The sequence below is a fragment of the Pteropus alecto genome, unplaced genomic scaffold (genome assembly GCF_000325575.1).
Source record: "Pteropus alecto unplaced genomic scaffold, ASM32557v1 scaffold100, whole genome shotgun sequence".
NCBI lineage: Eukaryota > Metazoa > Chordata > Mammalia > Chiroptera > Pteropodidae > Pteropus > Pteropus alecto.
In genome coordinates this window covers 1,165,041-1,183,069 of record NW_006430723.1, presented here as the reverse complement: position 1 = coordinate 1,183,069, position 18,029 = coordinate 1,165,041, and the positions used below count along the sequence as shown (strand labels likewise).

Sequence of the window (18,029 nt, the reverse complement as noted above, 5' to 3'; positions counted from 1 at the left end):
AGAGACGCCTGTTTGCGCCAAGCGCGGGGAAGGGGTGGAGGGGATAGGGTGGGGTGAGGTGGAGGATGGCGAGGGTGTTAGAAACCAGGCTTAGATTGGGAGGGGCCAGAGCTTGGGCCGCTATACGCTGAGTCAGCCGAGATGCGCACCGCAACTCCATCCTCGCCGGCCTCCGCCTTTGGGGTTCTTCGGCCTCACCCGCTTCCTAGCGGGTGCCTCCTCCCACAGTCCCCACTCTTCGCCTCCCGATCGGTCCTGCCAGCCGACTCCCGGATTCGTTGTGGCCCCCGCCTAAGTGCCCTCGAAGACCAAATCTCGTTGTGGCTTCCTGGATGCAATGGGAAGCGGCTGGGGAATTGCGCCGCCGAGTTGGAGGCCCGGGAAAAGGACAGGTGTGGGAAGGCGGTGGCAGGGAGCGTCCGGTGGGCTAGGGCCGGGAACAACCACTCTGGGCCAGTGTCCTGGTGCACCTTCTGGCTTCTCCCGCAAGACCCCTAGCTCCTTCCAGGAGAGCCAATAATCGGTGCCCTGTGTTTCCTACAATTTCGATTTTCTGAAATCGGTACAAAGCGGACCCGTGGCTCAATTCTGGCCAACTCAGACCGGTGCGAGCTTGGGGCTTGAGTTTTCCCCAAGACTGAGGACCACCAACGCGGGATTCTTCCCCTCCACTCTGCTCTTAGGATGTCTATTCTCACACACTCCCCCGCTCAAAAGCGGGAGAACGAATCGCCACAGGCCACACGTAAGACCTCACTGAAGCCTCGGAGAATCCCAGCCGCCTCTTTTCCTATAGAACTTCACCCTACCCAAGCCCAAGAAACTGTGCCTGGAGTGTGTCAGAGAAAGGAGGTGGGGGAAAGACCGAAGCCGCTTTGTGACCTTGTGACCTCTGGCCGAGGACCCAGGAGCTGGGAGTAGCTAGGAGAGTGTGAATTCTGCGTCCTTCCCGGGGATGGGACCCTGGCCTGGAGGGCCCCTGCGCCTTAGACCCGCCCCTGCCGCCACCCGGCCCGGTGCAGGCCGTCATAATCGGGTTAGCTGGGTCGGAATTACATTACCTTCCCCGGCCCGCCCCGGCCTGGGGGGGGCCCTGGCGCCTGCGAGCCGGTGAGACTGGGCTCAGGGAGGGGGGTGTTCCAACCATCCCATGGAGGGTTGGCACTGATGAGCAGCTAGGCCTGCTTTAGACACAGGATGGCCAAAGGACCCCACACAGCTATGCCAGCCCTAGCCCCTCCACCCCAGCCTACCGGGTGCTGAACTCAGGCTACCTGTTATCCATGGGAGCCATCATGCCTTCTAAGTCTAGTAGATGTGTCTCCCTGGGAGCATGGATCTTCCAGTTGATTCTCTAGTCTTCTGGGGAAAAAAATCTGCCCCCCTCCTTTTTCCCCAGCAGATGGGCTGGCAGCCTGGTGCCTGGGGCAGGGTAAGGGGTCTTTTCTCTCCAGGGACAGGAATGATATTTGGGCATCTGGGCAGGAAGATAAAGAAAAGAAAAAAAGGAGTGAGCTCTCTCCCCACCCAAAGCCACCAGCTCCTCAGTGTTCTCAGAAGCCTGTCTGAAGGGGTTGACCATGGAGGAAGAAGGCAGTGGACAATTACTATGTGACATCCTCCCCCAACTTTGTCCACCTCTATCATCCATTTCAACAGCTCTTCCCCCACCTTATCAACAGCCCCTTCTGAAAGCAGTGTGTGTGGGGTGGGGGGAGTCTCCTGCAAGTTTGGTAGGTGTGTTTTTATCTTGGTGAAGACAGACATTATCACCTCCCCTAGTCCTTCACCGAAGCCCAAGCACCCTTTTACAGCAGTAGAGAGCTGGAGCTACTAGGGGACTTGAAACTTCTGCTCTTCAAGCAAAACCTTCAGAGACAGCAGTGGCTGGATCCCCTAGATGTGAACAGAAAGCCTAGGGAGATGGCAGAGTAAATAAAGCCTCTGAAGGGTACTGGCATGGAGATTAGGAGTTTGTCAATCCCTTTTCCCACTCTAGGGAGTGGGCCTCTGTGGAGAGAGTGGGCAAATATATGTCTCAAACTAAGCTGAATAAATCCTTCCCAAATGAATCAATGAGTGAATCCATGAAGGAGAACAAGGTAGCATTATGAAGACCTGTATATCTGCTTACTGGACATCCTGACTTTTGAGGTCAGCAAGGATGGCATTGCCACCCAGGATTGCCTAAGTTGTCTTTTGAGGAGAATGGCCACAAACCAATAGTACATACAAATCTTCTAGGGAGTTAAAATATTTCAGTACCCCACTTCAGGAACAAAGGGTATCCAGTTCTGCTGGCCACAGTCTTAGAAATTTGTCTGCTTACCTTCACCTTGCTGATTCCCTGAATCTCTGAAAAGGATGGTTCCTGCTAGTTTATGTTGAAGATGGAGTCTCTGAGGTCAGTACCCTTACCTCCTATACACACTGCTTTGAATCCATCTCATCTACTGTACATGTGGCCTCCTGACTCTTAAAGTTTTCAAGTTTCAAGCCTGCAGCTTCACAAAAAGAGTCCATGTTCCCAGCCTGTGCTTCTGTGCCTTTCCTTTCTGCTGTTGGCACAGTGTCCTCCCCTCCCGGTTCCCACTCCTGTGTCATCATTTCTCTCATTAACATAGTCCTTCCTACCTGCAACTATCTTAGATCCATATTATCTAGACAAAGTTTTTGCCTGACTCTTCAAGAGAAATTGTCTTTTTCCCTTATAGTGCCCACATCCAGTGCCTCCATTTCCTCCTTATTCTTTTAACCCACTGCAAACTGGCTTCACTATACAGACATTTTCTCAGAGTGCTTCAGTGTCCAGTGTTCATTATCCGGGACTCTCTGACATGTTTTACTTTGTCGATCACCAACTATTTCTTGAAATGTCCCTTCTTTTGGCTTCTATAATATTGTCTTATTCTACATCTTTGGACTTTCATAGTCACTGCTTACGTTTTTTTCTTCACTGACTTTTCTTCTTCCACTGAAGGCTGTGAGCATTCTTCTGAACTCAGGCTTCAGATTTCTCTCTTTCCATCTGCTTCATCCATTCCAATAGTCCCATCTATTACATCCACCCAGAAAACTCTTGAGACCTCTAACCCTGGTTCTGACACTTGTGCTCCAGCCCCATTCCAACCTTCTGGCCACCTCCACCTGCCTTTGCTGCAGCCACCTTAAGTCCAAAAGGCTGGAGGACAGGCTCCGCTCCCAAGCTCCTTATTCACTTCCTCCTATTATACTTTCCTTTGAAATGTTTCACACACAGCTGTTCCTTTCCATTTCCACTAGTAAAAGCCTAATCTAGGCTATCATCACCACCACATACATTTATTCATTTGTTCATCCAGAAAATTTTGATTGAACACCTACTCTGTGCTTAGCACTGGAGATGCAGCTGTATAAATACAATAACAAAATCCCTGCTACTGAGCAGCTTACATTTTAGTGAGGAAAGCAGGTGTGAAACAAGAAAAATATATGATATATTAAATAATAATAAATGCTAAGAAAGAAAATAAAGCAAGGAAGCAGGAGAAGTGATGAAAAGGGAGTTGTGATTTATTTAGAATGATCACTGAAGGCCTGGTGGAGTAAAGACCTGAAGGAAGAAAGGATTCGTTTGGATATCTGAGCATTTCAAGTTGGGGACACAGTGGGAGTAGAGGGACTGAATGACTACAAGAGATCATGTAAGGTCTTGAAAACCATTGTAAGGACTTTGCCTTTTATTCTGATTGCAAAGAGAAGCTATTGGAAGGTTTTAGAAACTATTGGAAGGTTTTGAACAGAAAAGTAAGATTCTTAAAATTTTCTTAAGGTAAAACTAACATATACTAAACTGCACATATTTAAAGTGTATGATTTGATGTTTTGACATATGTATACACCCATGAAACCATCAATCAAGATAATAAACATATCCATCAACTCAAAAAACTTTCCTTGTATCCTTTTTTATTCATGTTTTACCAGAATCACTCTGAGCTGCTATGTTGAGAATAAGTTAAAGAGGGGCAATGGTGGAAGCAAGAAAAGCTGGCAAGACACCATTGTACTCATCCAGAGGAGAGATGATGGCATCTTGGACCAGGGAGGTAAGCAGTGACTGTAGTGAGAAGTAGCTGATTTAAAAATCATTAATCTCATAACTTCTTGCCACTTATCTACTTCAATTCAGTTCGAAGGTAAATGAACAAAAATGTTTCTTTTGTAGGGTAACTCCCTTCAAGTCTGCTAGCTCCCTATTGCTTGCAGTCTAGAAGTCCTATTTCTACTACCATTACTCTCAAATCCACACCTTGGCCCCCTTCCTGTCCCTCTATGGTCACTCCCCTCCATTCTGCCTTTTCTACTTCCACCACGTTCCTTAAACGTCCCCCCCACCCTCGCCCCCCGCAGACACGCACATCCTCTAAATTGTGCCCACACAAAGTTCCACTTCCTTCAGAAAGCCTTTTGGGGTCTCCATTAGGATTTCTCCCTTCCTGAATCTTCAATTGCACTTGGTGTTAACATTTCACAGTAAATTTATCCTTGTTTTCTTTTTTAATCCTACTGTAAGTACTTAGAGACAGAGGTGTACAAACTCGGGATGGGGGTGGGGGGCGGCGTCCTCCCAAATACGGGGCTGAGTTTGTGCTACTCCGGGGGCTCGCTGCCTCAGCGAGTCCGTGTGCGGTAGTGTCCTAGTCGTCCTCCCCTCCTCCTTCGCATCTGCTCTGCATTAGTCTGTCCCAGGCCTCCGCAGGCGCCGATGATTGAATCATCATCATTAACCACGGCCTGCCCCCCCATCCTCGGCGGCAGGGGGAGGATGGGGGGCGGTTGTAAGAGCACTACCAAGTCCCTTGGGGTCCCTCCCTCCCCGCCACTCTCCCCAAGACTCCGCAAAGCCCCGAGAAACTTCTGCTGTAGAGGTGGGAGAAGGCCCGCCATCGGGATGAAGCTCAGTAATGCGTAAGCGTCAGCCGAAGGAGACGACATGAAGAGAGGGCTCCGGAGGGGCTTCTTTAGCAGGGTCGTTGTCACAGGAGCTAGACGACCCTGAGCTGTGGCGAGCAGAGATCTCCGGGCCTTTTGGGGTAGGAGGGGGCAGTCTTTGCAGGCTCCAAAAGTTAGTCCCGAGGTCCAGCAGGGTCTATTATTATAATGACTACAAGAGGTCAGTAAGATCGGACCCCTTCCTATGACCCCCCCTTCCTAATCACAGATTGAGGAGGGGGAGGGGCCAGTGGGGCTCAGGTGAGCACACGGGGAGAAAGGGACTTGGGCGGGGCCATGCAGAGGGTCAGCGAATCCGAAAAGACCTGAGCCCTCGTTGCTGGGCGACAAGTCCCGCCCCGCAGGCGGCACCGGAAGTGGCAGGCCGGGATCAGCCTTTAAGATGGCGTCTCCTCAGGGGGGCCAGATTGCGATCGCGATGAGGCTTCGGAACCAGCTCCAGTCAGTGTACAAGATGGACCCGCTACGGAACGAGGTGCAGGGGCGGCAGGGTTACTGCCGTGGTCGGCTAGCGGTGCGAACTGGGGCCGCATAGAGGACAGGCGGTGGCTGGCCGGGCGCCCAGTGCGCCTGCGCAGAGACAGGGGGCTCAATGCGCCTGCGTGCTTGCGATCGAGTTGCCAAACTCGGGGCTAAGACGCCTGCGCATTGTGCCGCCCAGGTCGTGTAGTCTCCCCAGGGAAAGGAAAGTCGGGCGAGTCCACGTGAAGGGAGCCCCCGCTGTGCGAGGAGCCCTCTGCTGGGCAGAGGGAGAGTGTCAACCCCTGGGAACTAATCTTCGGCTGATCGCGCAGGGAGCGGGGCTTGGCCGTGGGGTCTGATGAAAGAGGCGACTCCCAAGCTGGGAAGGCACAAGGGTTGGGGATGGTGATCGGTGGAGGGTCTGTCCGCAGGAGGAGGTCCGAGTAAAGATCAAAGACCTGAATGAGCACATCGTTTGCTGTTTGTGCGCTGGCTACTTCGTGGATGCCACCACCATCACAGAGTGTCTTCATACTTGTGAGTGCCCTGGACACTGGTTCTTCCAGGTCCTAGTCCCCACCAAGCTGGCTGTCAGCCTCTGGGCTGCCTGCCCCAACCACCCAGGCACCCCATCCAGCCCACGAATCCCATTCCCAGAGGGTCTGAGAGTCTCTTTTTCTTTTCCTTTAGTCTGCAAGAGTTGTATTGTGAAGTATCTCCAAACCAGCAAGTATTGCCCCATGTGCAACATCAAGATCCATGAGACACAGCCGCTGCTCAACCTCAAACTGGACCGGGTCATGCAGGACATCGTGTACAAGCTAGTGCCCGGCTTGCAAGACAGTGAGTGACATACCTGACTTTGAGGGCCCTCTAGAGGACTGATGCTGGGTGGCAGCTTGAGATGACAAGGGCTTTAGTAGACCATGTAGCTAAAGAGTTTGACAGCCAGAAAGACGAAGAGAGGGAGAGCTGATGTTTTACTTCCCATACTCCCTTCTAGGTGAAGAGAAACGTATTCGAGAATTCTACCAGTCCCGAGGGTTGGACCGAGTCACCCAGCCCAGCGGGGAAGGTATGTCCTTTAGCAGCAGGAGGGTAAGGTAAAGCCCCCAAAGCATTCCTCCTGTTCTCTGGGGAAAAAGGAGCATGGAACTTGTGCCATCTCATCATTACTCTTTCTCAGAGCCAGCCCTGAGCAACCTCGGCCTCCCCTTCAGCAGCTTCGACCATTCTAAAGCCCACTACTATCGCTATGATGAGCAGCTGAGCCTGTGCCTAGAGCGGCTGAGGTGAGGGGTTAGGTCTTGGGCTATCTGAAGTGACAGTATCAGTGACCCAGAGCCAGGGAGGAGCTCAGGGAGATGATGAACAGTGAGGAGTGTCTGTTCTCTTGAAGAGAATATATCACGGCTCTGGGTAGGGGATGGGGGAAAATAGGGCTCCCTAACCTGTATCTGTTTCCCCCCAGTTCTGGCAAAGACAAGAATAAAAGTATCCTGCAGGTGAGAGACGCTGAGGGGAGGGCCCCTCTAAAGAGACTCACCTCCCTGGGGCCCTTCCCTCATACACCTTGTCCTGTTCCCTTCCCTCCCTACCCCCAGAACAAATATGTCCGATGTTCTGTTAGAGCTGAGGTTCGCCATCTCCGGAGGGTCCTATGTCATCGGTTGATGCTAAATCCCCAGCATGTGAGTATTCCCACAGTAGATTTTTTGGGGGAGGAGGAAGAAGCTACAAAGGGAGGGAGAGAGTCTAGAGTGGACCAGGTGGGAGGAGAGAGTTCCTAAAACTGTGCCCTCCTCTCCCTGCTAGGTGCAGCTCCTTTTTGACAATGAAGTTCTCCCTGATCACATGACCATGAAGCAGATATGGCTCTCCCGCTGGTTCGGCAAGGTGAGCCAGGGCCAAGGCAGCCCCCAGGGCAGGGGTGGGCTGAGGGGGCCTTTTGGGTAAGAACGCTCCCACTGACTACTTCTTCCCGCTTGTTTTCTCCTTAGCCATCCCCTTTGCTTTTACAATACAGTGTGAAAGAGAAGAGGAGGTAGGGGCCAAGCCCCTGCCCCATCCCTTACCCCTTCCCTCCCCAGATATTTATGTGAAATTAACTACGGCTTTATTTTTTGAAATAAAAACTTGAAAAAAGCATCTCTTTTTCTTTCTTGTCCTGTCACACACTCATGCTTTGTCATGTGTACTGCTTCCCTCAGAAATCTTCTGAATGTCATCAAGAAGGAGGTCCCTCAATGAATGACCAAAGGAGAGGGGTAGAGGACCCTACACATGTAAAACTCAGAAGGTGAGCTAAGTGAAGCCAGACCACCCACACCAGCTCTTTTGGTGAAGGAAAGTTTTTCTGGAGGGGAGTTCTCACTGTCCTTGAATGTTACAACATATGATGGAGGCCTGAGTGGAGGTGTCCTAATTCAAGAGTGGTGAGAGTAGGGCTTGGGTTGGATAGTGGCCACTGCAGGACTGAAGAAGAGTAATATTTTAAAGAAAAATCCAAAGAATTGCACCATTGAGAGGAGTCTAAAAAAATTGGGGGGCATGGGACATAGATGAATATATAGTTGGAGGCCTGGCTGTCTATACAAGATTCATCAGAAAAAAAAAAATTCAGTGGGTCTTCAAGTACTTGGACTAGGGTGAAACCAGGCTTGGGAGAGGGTAGAGCAGGAAAGGGAGCTGGTGCCCAGGAGAGCAAAGCCAACTCGAACAAGAGGGAGGCCGCAAGGTTAGCGGTCCACTGAGTAATTCAGTAAACATTCCTTGTCTGTATAAGCCCAGCCATGAACGCTGGGCTCCGGAAAGAAACCCAGCCAGTGTCCCTATTCTGTGGGCCTCTAAGTGGTGTAGCCAGAAACTTGCCTAACTGGGACAGTAACAGGGAGGCTAGAGGCGAAATCTAGGAAATGAAGGGGCTGGGACAAGCAGGACGGAGCAGGCAGCATAAATGTTGCTAGAACCCAAGTTTAAAGTGTAAATCTCCTGCTGGCTAAGATCTGATTCCGTGAATTCAAGGGGATCCTTGTGCATACCTGGTGAGGGCTGAAGGCTCTGAGCTTCCATGGATGAAGATCTGATGGCAGAGGACTTGGGGGATGGGTATACTAAAGGCAGCCCCCCTCCAGTGTGCTGGGCTGGCAACAGGAACTGGGATAGGGACATCAAATTGCCACTGGCATGGGTAGGATGCACATCTGCAAGATTCCGAAAACTTCCCACGTCTTTGGGCCTAACGCCTGGAATGCCTCTATCCCCATACTCAGCTGTCCTTAAAGGCCTAAGTGTCACCTTCTCCAGGAAACCTCTCAGAATCAGGGTTTTACCACCTCTGGGCCTGTCTCTTACACCAGCATATATCTCAAGGTTTTACGTTAATTCTGTCATTCCCCGGGTTTCCCACTCTTCTCCCTGAATTTAATCTCTGGGGACTCGGGCCCATCAGAGCACTCCACACTAAAGCTGTTCTCAAGGCAGTTAGTGTGTGAAAGGGCATTTCTGAAAAGTGACTCCAGAGGGAGAGGTGTGGGCTAGGGGAAAGGAGAGTAGAAATGCCTCTGGGGACTTTTGGTAGCCTAGGCAGCTGCAGGACCTGAGGAGTATTCTGATTGGGGCTTGGCATCCAAGAAGCCCAGCCAGAAGATAAGGCTGCCCGAAGACCCAAGACCTAAGAACCAAGCCTGGGGATGGGGGCTTGGAGGACACATGGCTTGTTGGCAGGGAGTAGCCAAAGGCGCTCAAGCTGGGATCTGGGGTAGAGCAGCTGCCCTGCCTTGGCCCCAGTCCAGCCTAGCCTTCTTGTCTGTAAGCAGCGATGCATCTCCTGAGGTCACTGGTGCAGGCCAGCTGTGGGCTTTGCCTCATTCTCCCGCAATCTGTGGATCCATTACCACCTTCCCTGGCTTGTCCCACACAGACCCTGTCCCCCCGGGTCACTTAGGTATCGCTCTGCGCCAGGTAGGGCCGATCAAGCCCCAGATTCTCTTGGGCTCCACGACGGAGCAGGTGCCTAGCCGGCCCTCTCCCGAGCGCCCTTGACCTCGCAGGGCTTCCAGGTGTTGGCATCAATCCTTACCTGCAGGACCACACCCACCGGTGCCCAAGGCACACGTTCTTGCCTAGCCACTTCTGTCCACACTCACCTAGGGGAGGAGGTGCCATGATTTGCCCCCGCCTTTGGCACAAAGGGAGACGATTCCTCTCAGCCCGGCCAGTCTATCCCAGGGCTGGGGTGGGAGTTGAGGAGATAGAGACAATGGACTTCCCTGGGACAGTGAGTATCAAGGTGTATTTAAACGAGGGAGGGGCTATGAGTATTTGGCTCCTCCCCCAGCTAGCTCGCACATGCTAGACTGAGGAGGTTGAGCAGAGTTCTGTGAACCAGCGTAAGGGTCTGGGAAGAACTCACAGACACGAGGCTTTAGAAGTAACAAAACTAAAATTTCAATATATGAAGCAGTTCAGTCTGCAGTAATGTTCTCTGAAAGAAAAAACAATCCCAGAAGTATGCAAGATAGACAGATGCCCTGCCCCTCACTCCTCGGCCTGGAGTTTCCTCCCTGAACTCCTGCTTCCCCACTTCCCCGTCAGGCTGGTTAATGGATATTGCGGGCGTGGTGGGGGCAGGAGGTTGGAGGGTGGCAAGCACATCTCTGAGTCTGTCCTTCACTGTGCACTGCTGGAAGGCGGTTATTCTGAGGATCCCCCAGTCGCTCCCACACACTCTCAGAATTCAGAGAAATGCGAGGGGTGGGAAACATGGAGACTAAAGTCATTTATTGAGCCGATCTGGTATCAAGAAGAGGGGTTGATCTGGGACAGACCTGTATGATGTCAGGGAATGAGAGGTAAGGTGGGGGTGATAAGAAAAGAGAATAGGTGGATAAGATGGTGGGATGAGGAATGGAAATCTGAAGGGGAGTAATGAAGGAAAGTATGAGAAAGCATCGTTGTTAGGGAATTGAGACCCATTCCTGAGGGAGTGAAAGTCGGAATGTGGGGATTTCTACAAGGGGAGGGAGCTGAGGGCCCCCAGGTGTCTGAAAGGGACAGTGTGGGGAATCTGAGGAAGACTTGAAGGATTACTTGAGAATGCTGGGAGGGAAAAACAAGAGGGGTCGGGGGGGTGGGCAACGGTGAATGATTATGTCTGTGGATCGCTCTGGGACTGATCTAAAGCAGGGAGGGTTGGACCATGGTGGGGGGAGGAAGAGGTTCACGGTTCACATCACAGAGCACTAGAGACTGTCGGGGGCAGGGGCTCTAAGCTCAGGTAGGGGGAAGCCTGTAAAACAGCTGAGCGACCCCCTCTACACACACACACCCCCCAGGCCCAAAACCCAGGTTTAATCTCTTAATCTCCCTCATTAATCACTCGCCCTCTTCCTACCCCCTCCGAGGATCTGGTTTCTCACCATCTCAGGTTCCAGAGGCTTCGCTAGAAAAAGTCCCCTCCTGTGGCCCCACAGTCGTCTGGAAAAGTCCTTGGCTGCTGGGAAGACCTTAGCTGGGCTCTGCTGTCAACAGCTTCCTCCCATTACTAGTCTCTCCTTCCCTCTCCTCCCCCAAACTCACATCTGGGGATCACCTAACCCCATTACCTGAGCCTGGTTACAGAGGGAAGAAGGTAGGCAGGAGAGATGGAAGTGGAGGAAGGCAAAGGCCCTTCAGGAGAGCCCCACACTCCCCACAGACACACACTAGTAATTGAGAGCAGAAGAGGTGACATAAAAGCTACATAGACGATGCATGAGTGAAAGTCATAGTGTCTGTTTGGTGACAGGCCTGGGTTTCTGCAGCCTCCTGGGATTCTCTTTAATTGCAGATTAAGTGAAACCACCAGGATGGTTCAGAGAGCTGGAGCCTCCAGCTAGGAGGCTCTCCTGGCCTTCCTCTGCCTCCCACCATTAGTAACCAATTAAAGTCCTGAGGCATCTCAGATTTCTGCTGTGGCCTGGCTCTGTTCTCTGACCCAGCAGTGGCCCATTGGACTGAGTTGTTGCTCGGGCTACCACAAGAGCACTATATGAATGTCTGGATGTGTCTGGGGGATGGGGTGGTCATTGGAGGGAGCCTTTACCAAGATGATACTGTGTTTTTCCGCCTTCATTGGGTGGGCCAGGTCAGTGCCTCAATGTGAGGTTCCCTAACCCCCATTATCAGAGTGTCTTCCTATCCTTGTTAAGAAGTCATTGGCCCAGGTACTTCAGATCTCTCAAGTTTGGCACCACAACTTCAGGCTCTACTTACCTCAGGGAATAGACAGGTAGACACAGATCACTGCACAAATGATGGGAGTTGCAGAGGTCTATAGAGAAGGTGACAGAATGGACAGTCTAAGAGGGACTGGCCCTGTTCTTAATGGTGCTATTTGAAAAACTAAACCCCATAACAACAAGTTCCTTCAGAGTTGTGAGTTCCCCAGGAGTGGTGGGACTTCTCTGTGTCTGGGCTGTGAAACCCCTAGCTATTTGGGGTGTGATATTCAAACAAAAACTTTGCCTCATTGGGCCTCCACTGGCAGAACAGCACTGTTCCAGAACTGCCTTATTAGTGCAAAGGAGGGCTGTGTGGTACTCACCTGAGTGCAAGCCCAGGACTAGTTATGGGAGAGAAGAAAGACACACTGGACACAAATAAAATAGGAATGACTATCCCAGGTCATAGTTTCTCCCTGGATTGGCAAAAGTTTCTGTCCCCGAATCTGGTTGGGTCCATGAAGAGGACTTTTCAAGTCACTCTTCTATAGGGCAGTGACCAGTGGCCCCTTCCACCATTTCTCCTGCTTGTAGGTTTCTGGGCCTCCCCAGGCTAGGTAACCCCTACTGGAACTACAGGAGCTTAATGAGACCAAGACAAACTGACTGATAGATGGATAGGATAGTGTAACCAGAAGGCACTCTGTGGAGGCCAGTCTTCACTAGCAAAAACTCCTCCTGGTCAGTAGCCCTAACTCAGGGTTTGCTGTGTCCTCTCTCCTGAGGCCCAGGTCTTCGGGGAATCTCCATGTGTTTTGACTCAGGGCCTCTGAGCTGTGCTGGGACAACCTTGGGTCCAGCGGGAGAGCTGGCTGGAGTCCACTCACCTGCATGTGCATCCCTCATCGCATCCCCACTATTCCCCATGCAATAGTTCTGCCCGGCCAGGTCCTTCCAAGTCTTGAGTTCTCCCAGCATCCCACACAGCGCTAATAACCTCCAGCTGCCACGACCTCTTTAAAGAGCTTTCCGCAGGGGTGTGTTGGGGGTGGTGGAGCCAGGTCAGGAGACTGAGGTCCTTCCTAGGTGGGATCGGGGATCCCAGTACAGACAGCTCTGATTTCCCTCCAAGGACTTTTGCAAATCCCCAGCCAGGGCCAGGGAAAGCAATTTTACTGCCGACGAGTTTATGAGCCAGAACGGCAGCTAGGCAGGGAGTCCGTGGCACACAGCATCTGGGGGCTGCCCCGGAAGGGTCCAGCCGGAATAAGCACGAAGCCGCTGGTTGTTCCGCTGGCTTCTCTCTGCGCCTCCCTTAGCCTGTAGAAATACCTCTGCCGAGATATCTACCAGTTCCAGACCCGCCACGGGTTGGGGGGTGGGAGCGCAGGAGGAGGGGCACACGGGGCTCAGGCCCAGAGCGGGGGGCGGGTCCGAGACGGGGGGCCCAGATCGGGAGCCGAGCGCTGGGGCCCAGGCAGCTGCGGATCCGAGCGCAGCTGGCGTTGGGACCACCATAACCTGGCCGGCCATGAGCTCGGGACCCGAGCCCCGGACAGCCCGGACACCCTTCAGCATCGCAGACATCCTAGGTCCGCGCATAGTCCCCCGAGGATCCTCTGTGTCACAGCTTCCTGAGTCGAGCCCAGGTCCCACGTCGCCGCTGTGCGCGCTGGAGGAGCTGACTAGTAAAGCTTTCCACGGACTTGACGGGCACGCTCCACAGCCCTCTGAAGGTACAGCGCCGGTCAAGTCGCTCACTGTGACTTGGCCTTCTCCCCATCTCTCTCCTCCAGGTTCCCAGGTCTCCACATTCATTCACCCTGGCCGCCACCCTAATCCGCCCCCTGCCTTCAGTCCATGTGCCGAGACTTGTATCTCCCACTCCTCACTTCCCCTCTATTAGTTCCCAGGCTCCCCTGCCGCTCTTGGAGGCCACTAACGCCAAGGGGAAGGGACTGGCAGTCCAGCGACCTGTTGGTCCGTTCGCTGTAGGCGGGGCAATCGCGACAGAGAAAGGCTGGAGTGAAAGAGACAAAAGGCCAGAGCTGGAGGCTGTAAACGAGTGAGCTGAGGCTAGGGTGGCGCAGAAAGTGCCGGGAGGCTCAGCTCCGGCCTCTCCGAGTAAACACGCTCCTCTCCAAGCCCTTCTTTTCTGGAGGGGGCGCAAGGCGCTGAAGGTCCTTGGAGCGGCAAGTGCCCTGGGACTACAGATTCTGCCTTTCCTTGCTCTTTGTATCCCCACTACCTCCCTTTTGGGCTTGTGGAGGGGGCACCCATGTCACTAAAAAAGAATAAGCCGAGAGTGTCCAACAAGACCCACGAGTCTATAGAAGGGCCCGATGCAGGTGCGATTACACTCACCACGCTGGGTCAGTTGCCCCTACTCTGACCGTGGTTGGCCCCCCGCTTCTGGTGCGGGCCCCAATTTACAAGCCCGCTCAATCCGGGCCTCAGAAAGGCCACAAAGACCCCGCCCCAGACGGCCTGACCCTGCACCAGGCCTCTTCTAGCCGGTCCCGCCCTCTTCTCTCCCCCCACCCCCTTTCTCCTCTATCGCTCAAGAAGCCCTTAGCCTACTGCCTCCCGTACCCCAGTGGCGGATTCCTCTTTGTGCCCCCACCGTCTCCTCAGCCTTACCCCCACAGTTCGGTAATGGACTACAGTCTGACTCCCGTCCCCTCACCCCCACCCTGGGCCTGACCCCATCCCTAGTTTTTCCTCCCAGGTGGAAGCCCGGTTCACGAAGGCTGGAGACTGATTCCTGCCCTATCTCCACAGACCGCGCGGCCCCGGGCGCTCTGGGTCCCGGCCCAGCCGGCCGCAGACGGCGAAAGTCACGCACCGCGTTCACCGCGCAGCAGGTGCTAGAGCTGGAGCGGCGCTTTGTCTTCCAGAAGTACCTGGCTCCCTCTGAGCGTGACGGGCTGGCAGCGAGGCTTGGCCTGGCCAATGCGCAAGTTGTCACATGGTTCCAGAACCGGCGCGCAAAGCTCAAGCGGGACGTGGAGGAGATGCGCGCGGATGTGGCCTCGCTGCGCACGCTGTTCCCCGAAGTCCAGGGCCGCCTTGCGCTGCCCGACTGTGCAACCGGCCTCCGCCCCGCACGGCCTGACTCCAGGCCCCACCTGTCAGACGAGGAGATACAGGTGGACGATTGAAGGCCAAGCCGCCTTCCGGGTTCTGGCGCCCTGGACTCCTCGCCTCCGCCCTCCGCTCCCTGTCCGGATTGCGGGGTGGAGGGAGGGTGTCGACCCCAGCCTCTTCAAGTCGAGACGCCCATCTTTCCCAGTTCTTAAGAATAAAGTCGATACCACGCCTCAATCCCGCGCCTGGAGCAATAAAGAGCAGTGTCTGCTGATTATTGCGAAGATTCCGCGCTTGGCACTGTGCGTGCGGAGCGCTTTAAATGCAGTTTCCTTTAACCCTCATGGCATCCCTATAAGGTAGATGATTTAATTATGGCCATTTTGCAGAGGAAGATCGCCTAGGTCAGGATTTGTACCCATTCATCCAGCTAACCTTCAGAGCCCCGGAGACTCCCAGCTGAGGGCAAGGGAATGGAACTCTGGTAACTGCGGGCGACTCCCCGCCCTTACTAGCCGCGTGGGTCGCAGGACTCCACCGAGTCTTTGATCTGCCACCGCTTCGGAGACCTTGCCTCTAGTCTGGCCCCCAATGTGACGACGTCTTACCTGACTCCTCTTTCCCCACCTTGAGGTCGTTTGTTAATGGGGTCTCGACCCCTCTCCCTTCCCCCGCTGGAAGAACCCTACGCTGGGCCATAAAGTGATGCGTGCCGAGAGAGAGAGTAGAGCCCTACTTCCGGGACCTCCGCCCCAAGCTGGGCAGAAAATGTTTCCGCTGGGACAGTGGCAGAAGGGTGGGATGGCCGGGCCTTGCCCGTGGAGGGCGGAGCTTGGATTGGCTGCCTTGTCTGGAGGAAACCTCCAGCCTACCTCCGCTGGCGGACATTTCTTAATTTTTTTCCACCGGTGATTAATCATCCTGTAGTGTGACAGAGAGGGAAGAGGGGCACTCGGTGGCTACAGGCCCTCCTGCATGCCTGGCCTTCCCAGAGGATCTGCAGGAGACTATACTTAGGTTTTTGCTGTTTCCCCTCTCTCGTTTGTCAGTACCTTCACCCTCCTCAGACCTTCCCATGAGTCTGCCCAGGTGCCACAATCGCTCTCTCAAGGACGCTCTGGGAAAAGTCCACCCAGGGTTCGAGAGGGCTCAGCTAGGGCCTCAGTTGCAAATGGAGGTCCCAGAAGAGGATATTTAAGGAAGGGTGAACAAGGCTGGAAAGCAGAAGGGAACCTGGTATTTTCAAACAATAAGCTACCACTTATTGAGCAGTTCTAATGAGAACTCGCATGGATTAATCTTCACAATCTTCCATGGATTAAGTCCCCATGAGATAATGGGGGCTTTAATCTCATTTTAAGGATGAGAGATTGAATCACAGAAGGCCCAAAGAAACTTGGTCATGTCATGAAGCTTCTAAGTGGTAGGGCCAGGACTCACCAGCTTGTTTGACTCAGGAGCTCATGGTTTTGGCCACTACAGGTTCTGTCCCTATAGCTGTGACCTAATTGAAAGAAAAGTGTTTACGGAAAGAGGCAAGGGAGAAGTGCCAAAGGTAAGAATTTAGGCAATATACCGCAGATGGCATGGTCCTTGAGGTAGAGACGAGGTATGACAGCAATGTTTAGGGCAGGCTAATCTGGCTGCATGTGTAGGGGTGGACCAGAGACTGAGGAAGTAGTATATTTCTGGTCACCGAAAAGGTAAGGGCAGAGAGAATTGAGGGCCAGACTTGGGGGAAGAGAGGGCGGCTACCAGGAAAGAGGAATCAATGTGATTCCCCAAATGACCAAAAATTGCAGTGACAGCATTGCAAACCTGGGCATCATGGACAAAAACAGACAATGACAACTAGTATAAAGCTAAGAATTTGTCACCACTATGCACAAAAGTATCTGTATCTGTGTTGCCTCTTCAATACACACACACAACACACACATGCGTCCCCTGCTTCATGTTCAGGACCCCTTGCGTATTCCCCCATCCCCTTCTAAAGGTTACCACTCTGGAACCTTTAGATTAGAGTGACCAACTCATTCTTATATGCCCAGGACTTCTCCAGTTTTAGCACTGAAACTCCCACAGCCCAGAAAATCCTTCAGTCTCAGGAAAACCAAGATAGTTTGTCACCCTGCTTTCCAGCCCTGGAGACTCAGAACTCAGGCTGCTGGGTCAGAACCATACCATTTAGCAGTGTGAGTGTAGATGCAAGGAGTCATGAATTCTGTGGCTCTTAGAGAAATGTAGGATAGACTAAGAGGTACTGGGGAGGGGACATTTCTTTGAGAGGCCGGAAGAGCAAGGAGCCAACTCAGCCTGACAGATACTATGCAGTAGTGGTGGGCAGCCATTTTTGAGGGGCCAAGAGCCCAGAGAAGTGTCCTAAAACAAGGAGGCCAGATGGGCAGGCCTCTGATGGAGTCACTGTAATATCATCCCTTAAATACCACTTCTCCCCAGTCAGGCATGAGCGAAGAACTTCCAAGGCAAATAATTCTATTCAGGAAGGTGGGGGGCCAGTCAAGTTAATTGGCTCTGAGCCATAACCTCCACCAATTTTAGGCTTATTAAATTATAGACCAGTGCTGCCACCTCTTGGAATCAAGGCTTGAATAAACAAAACTCAAACCTACCCTATCAAAATGGCCTCTGGATGGGCATCTCTTCTGCTAGGTCCAGGAGCAGAGCTTCTCAAAAGTCAGGGTGCATAAGGAGCACCTGGAGGACTACTGAAACACAAATTGCTGGGTCTCCCTCTTGTGGATTCTGATTTAGATCTAGGGTGGGTGCCAAGAATTTGCATTTGTAACAAGTTCCCAGGTGACGCTGATAATGCTGATTCAGGGACCACACTTTGAGAACCACAGACCCAGGAACTCTATTTTATGAGATAAGCAGCAATTCATTTGTCCTCTCTTCCCACCATGAAAATCATAAATATGTAGGACAGTTGCAGATAAAAACTGATTTATTTAACAGCCACTATGTACCAAGCACTTGGTAGATGTTTTCTCACACTTTCTTTCAGTCCTCACAACAGCCCTGTGAGGTAGGGACTGCCCCCATTTTACAGATGAGGGAACTGAAGCATAGATGTTGAGAGACCTGCCCAAGGTGACACAACTAATAATGGCAGATTTCATCCTGCTATACGGTATTTAAGGGGGTTCCGACCATAAACAATAAAAAGAATTTGGGAAAGCCCTGTGTAAAGGAGGTGACTCAATACCTCCTATCTCCAGGTGTGAATGGTGTTGAGCAAGACCCATAGGGCAGCAGGAA

At 52.7% G+C, this 18,029-nt stretch overlaps 2 protein-coding genes across 3 annotated transcripts; both read left to right on the top strand.

The window, feature by feature from the left end:
- Positions 1 to 5,322: 5,322 nt before the first annotated feature.
- PCGF1 (polycomb group ring finger 1) lies at positions 5,323 to 11,210 on the top strand. 2 transcript variants are annotated; one of them, XM_015593194.2, is made up of 9 exons: positions 5,323 to 5,470; positions 5,889 to 5,994; positions 6,148 to 6,300; positions 6,461 to 6,532; positions 6,644 to 6,749; positions 6,929 to 6,962; positions 7,062 to 7,148; positions 7,273 to 7,353; positions 7,668 to 11,210. In XM_015593194.2, the coding sequence occupies exons 1-9, from the start codon at positions 5,378 to 5,380 to the stop codon at positions 7,758 to 7,760; spliced, it is 825 nt and encodes a 274-aa protein (XP_015448680.1). In that variant the 5' UTR covers positions 5,323 to 5,377; the 3' UTR covers positions 7,761 to 11,210. The 2 variants fall into 2 exon arrangements, with proteins under 2 accessions (XP_015448680.1, XP_006905273.1); XM_006905211.3 differs by lacking the exon at positions 7,668 to 11,210 and adding an exon at positions 7,458 to 7,605.
- Positions 11,211 to 11,335: 125 nt separating this feature from the next.
- LBX2 (ladybird homeobox 2) lies at positions 11,336 to 17,851 on the top strand. The gene is made up of 2 exons (XM_006905210.3): positions 11,336 to 13,396; positions 14,442 to 17,851. The coding sequence occupies exons 1-2, from the start codon at positions 13,192 to 13,194 to the stop codon at positions 14,819 to 14,821; spliced, it is 585 nt and encodes a 194-aa protein (XP_006905272.1). The 5' UTR covers positions 11,336 to 13,191; the 3' UTR covers positions 14,822 to 17,851.
- The last annotated feature ends 178 nt before the right edge of the window (positions 17,852 to 18,029 follow it).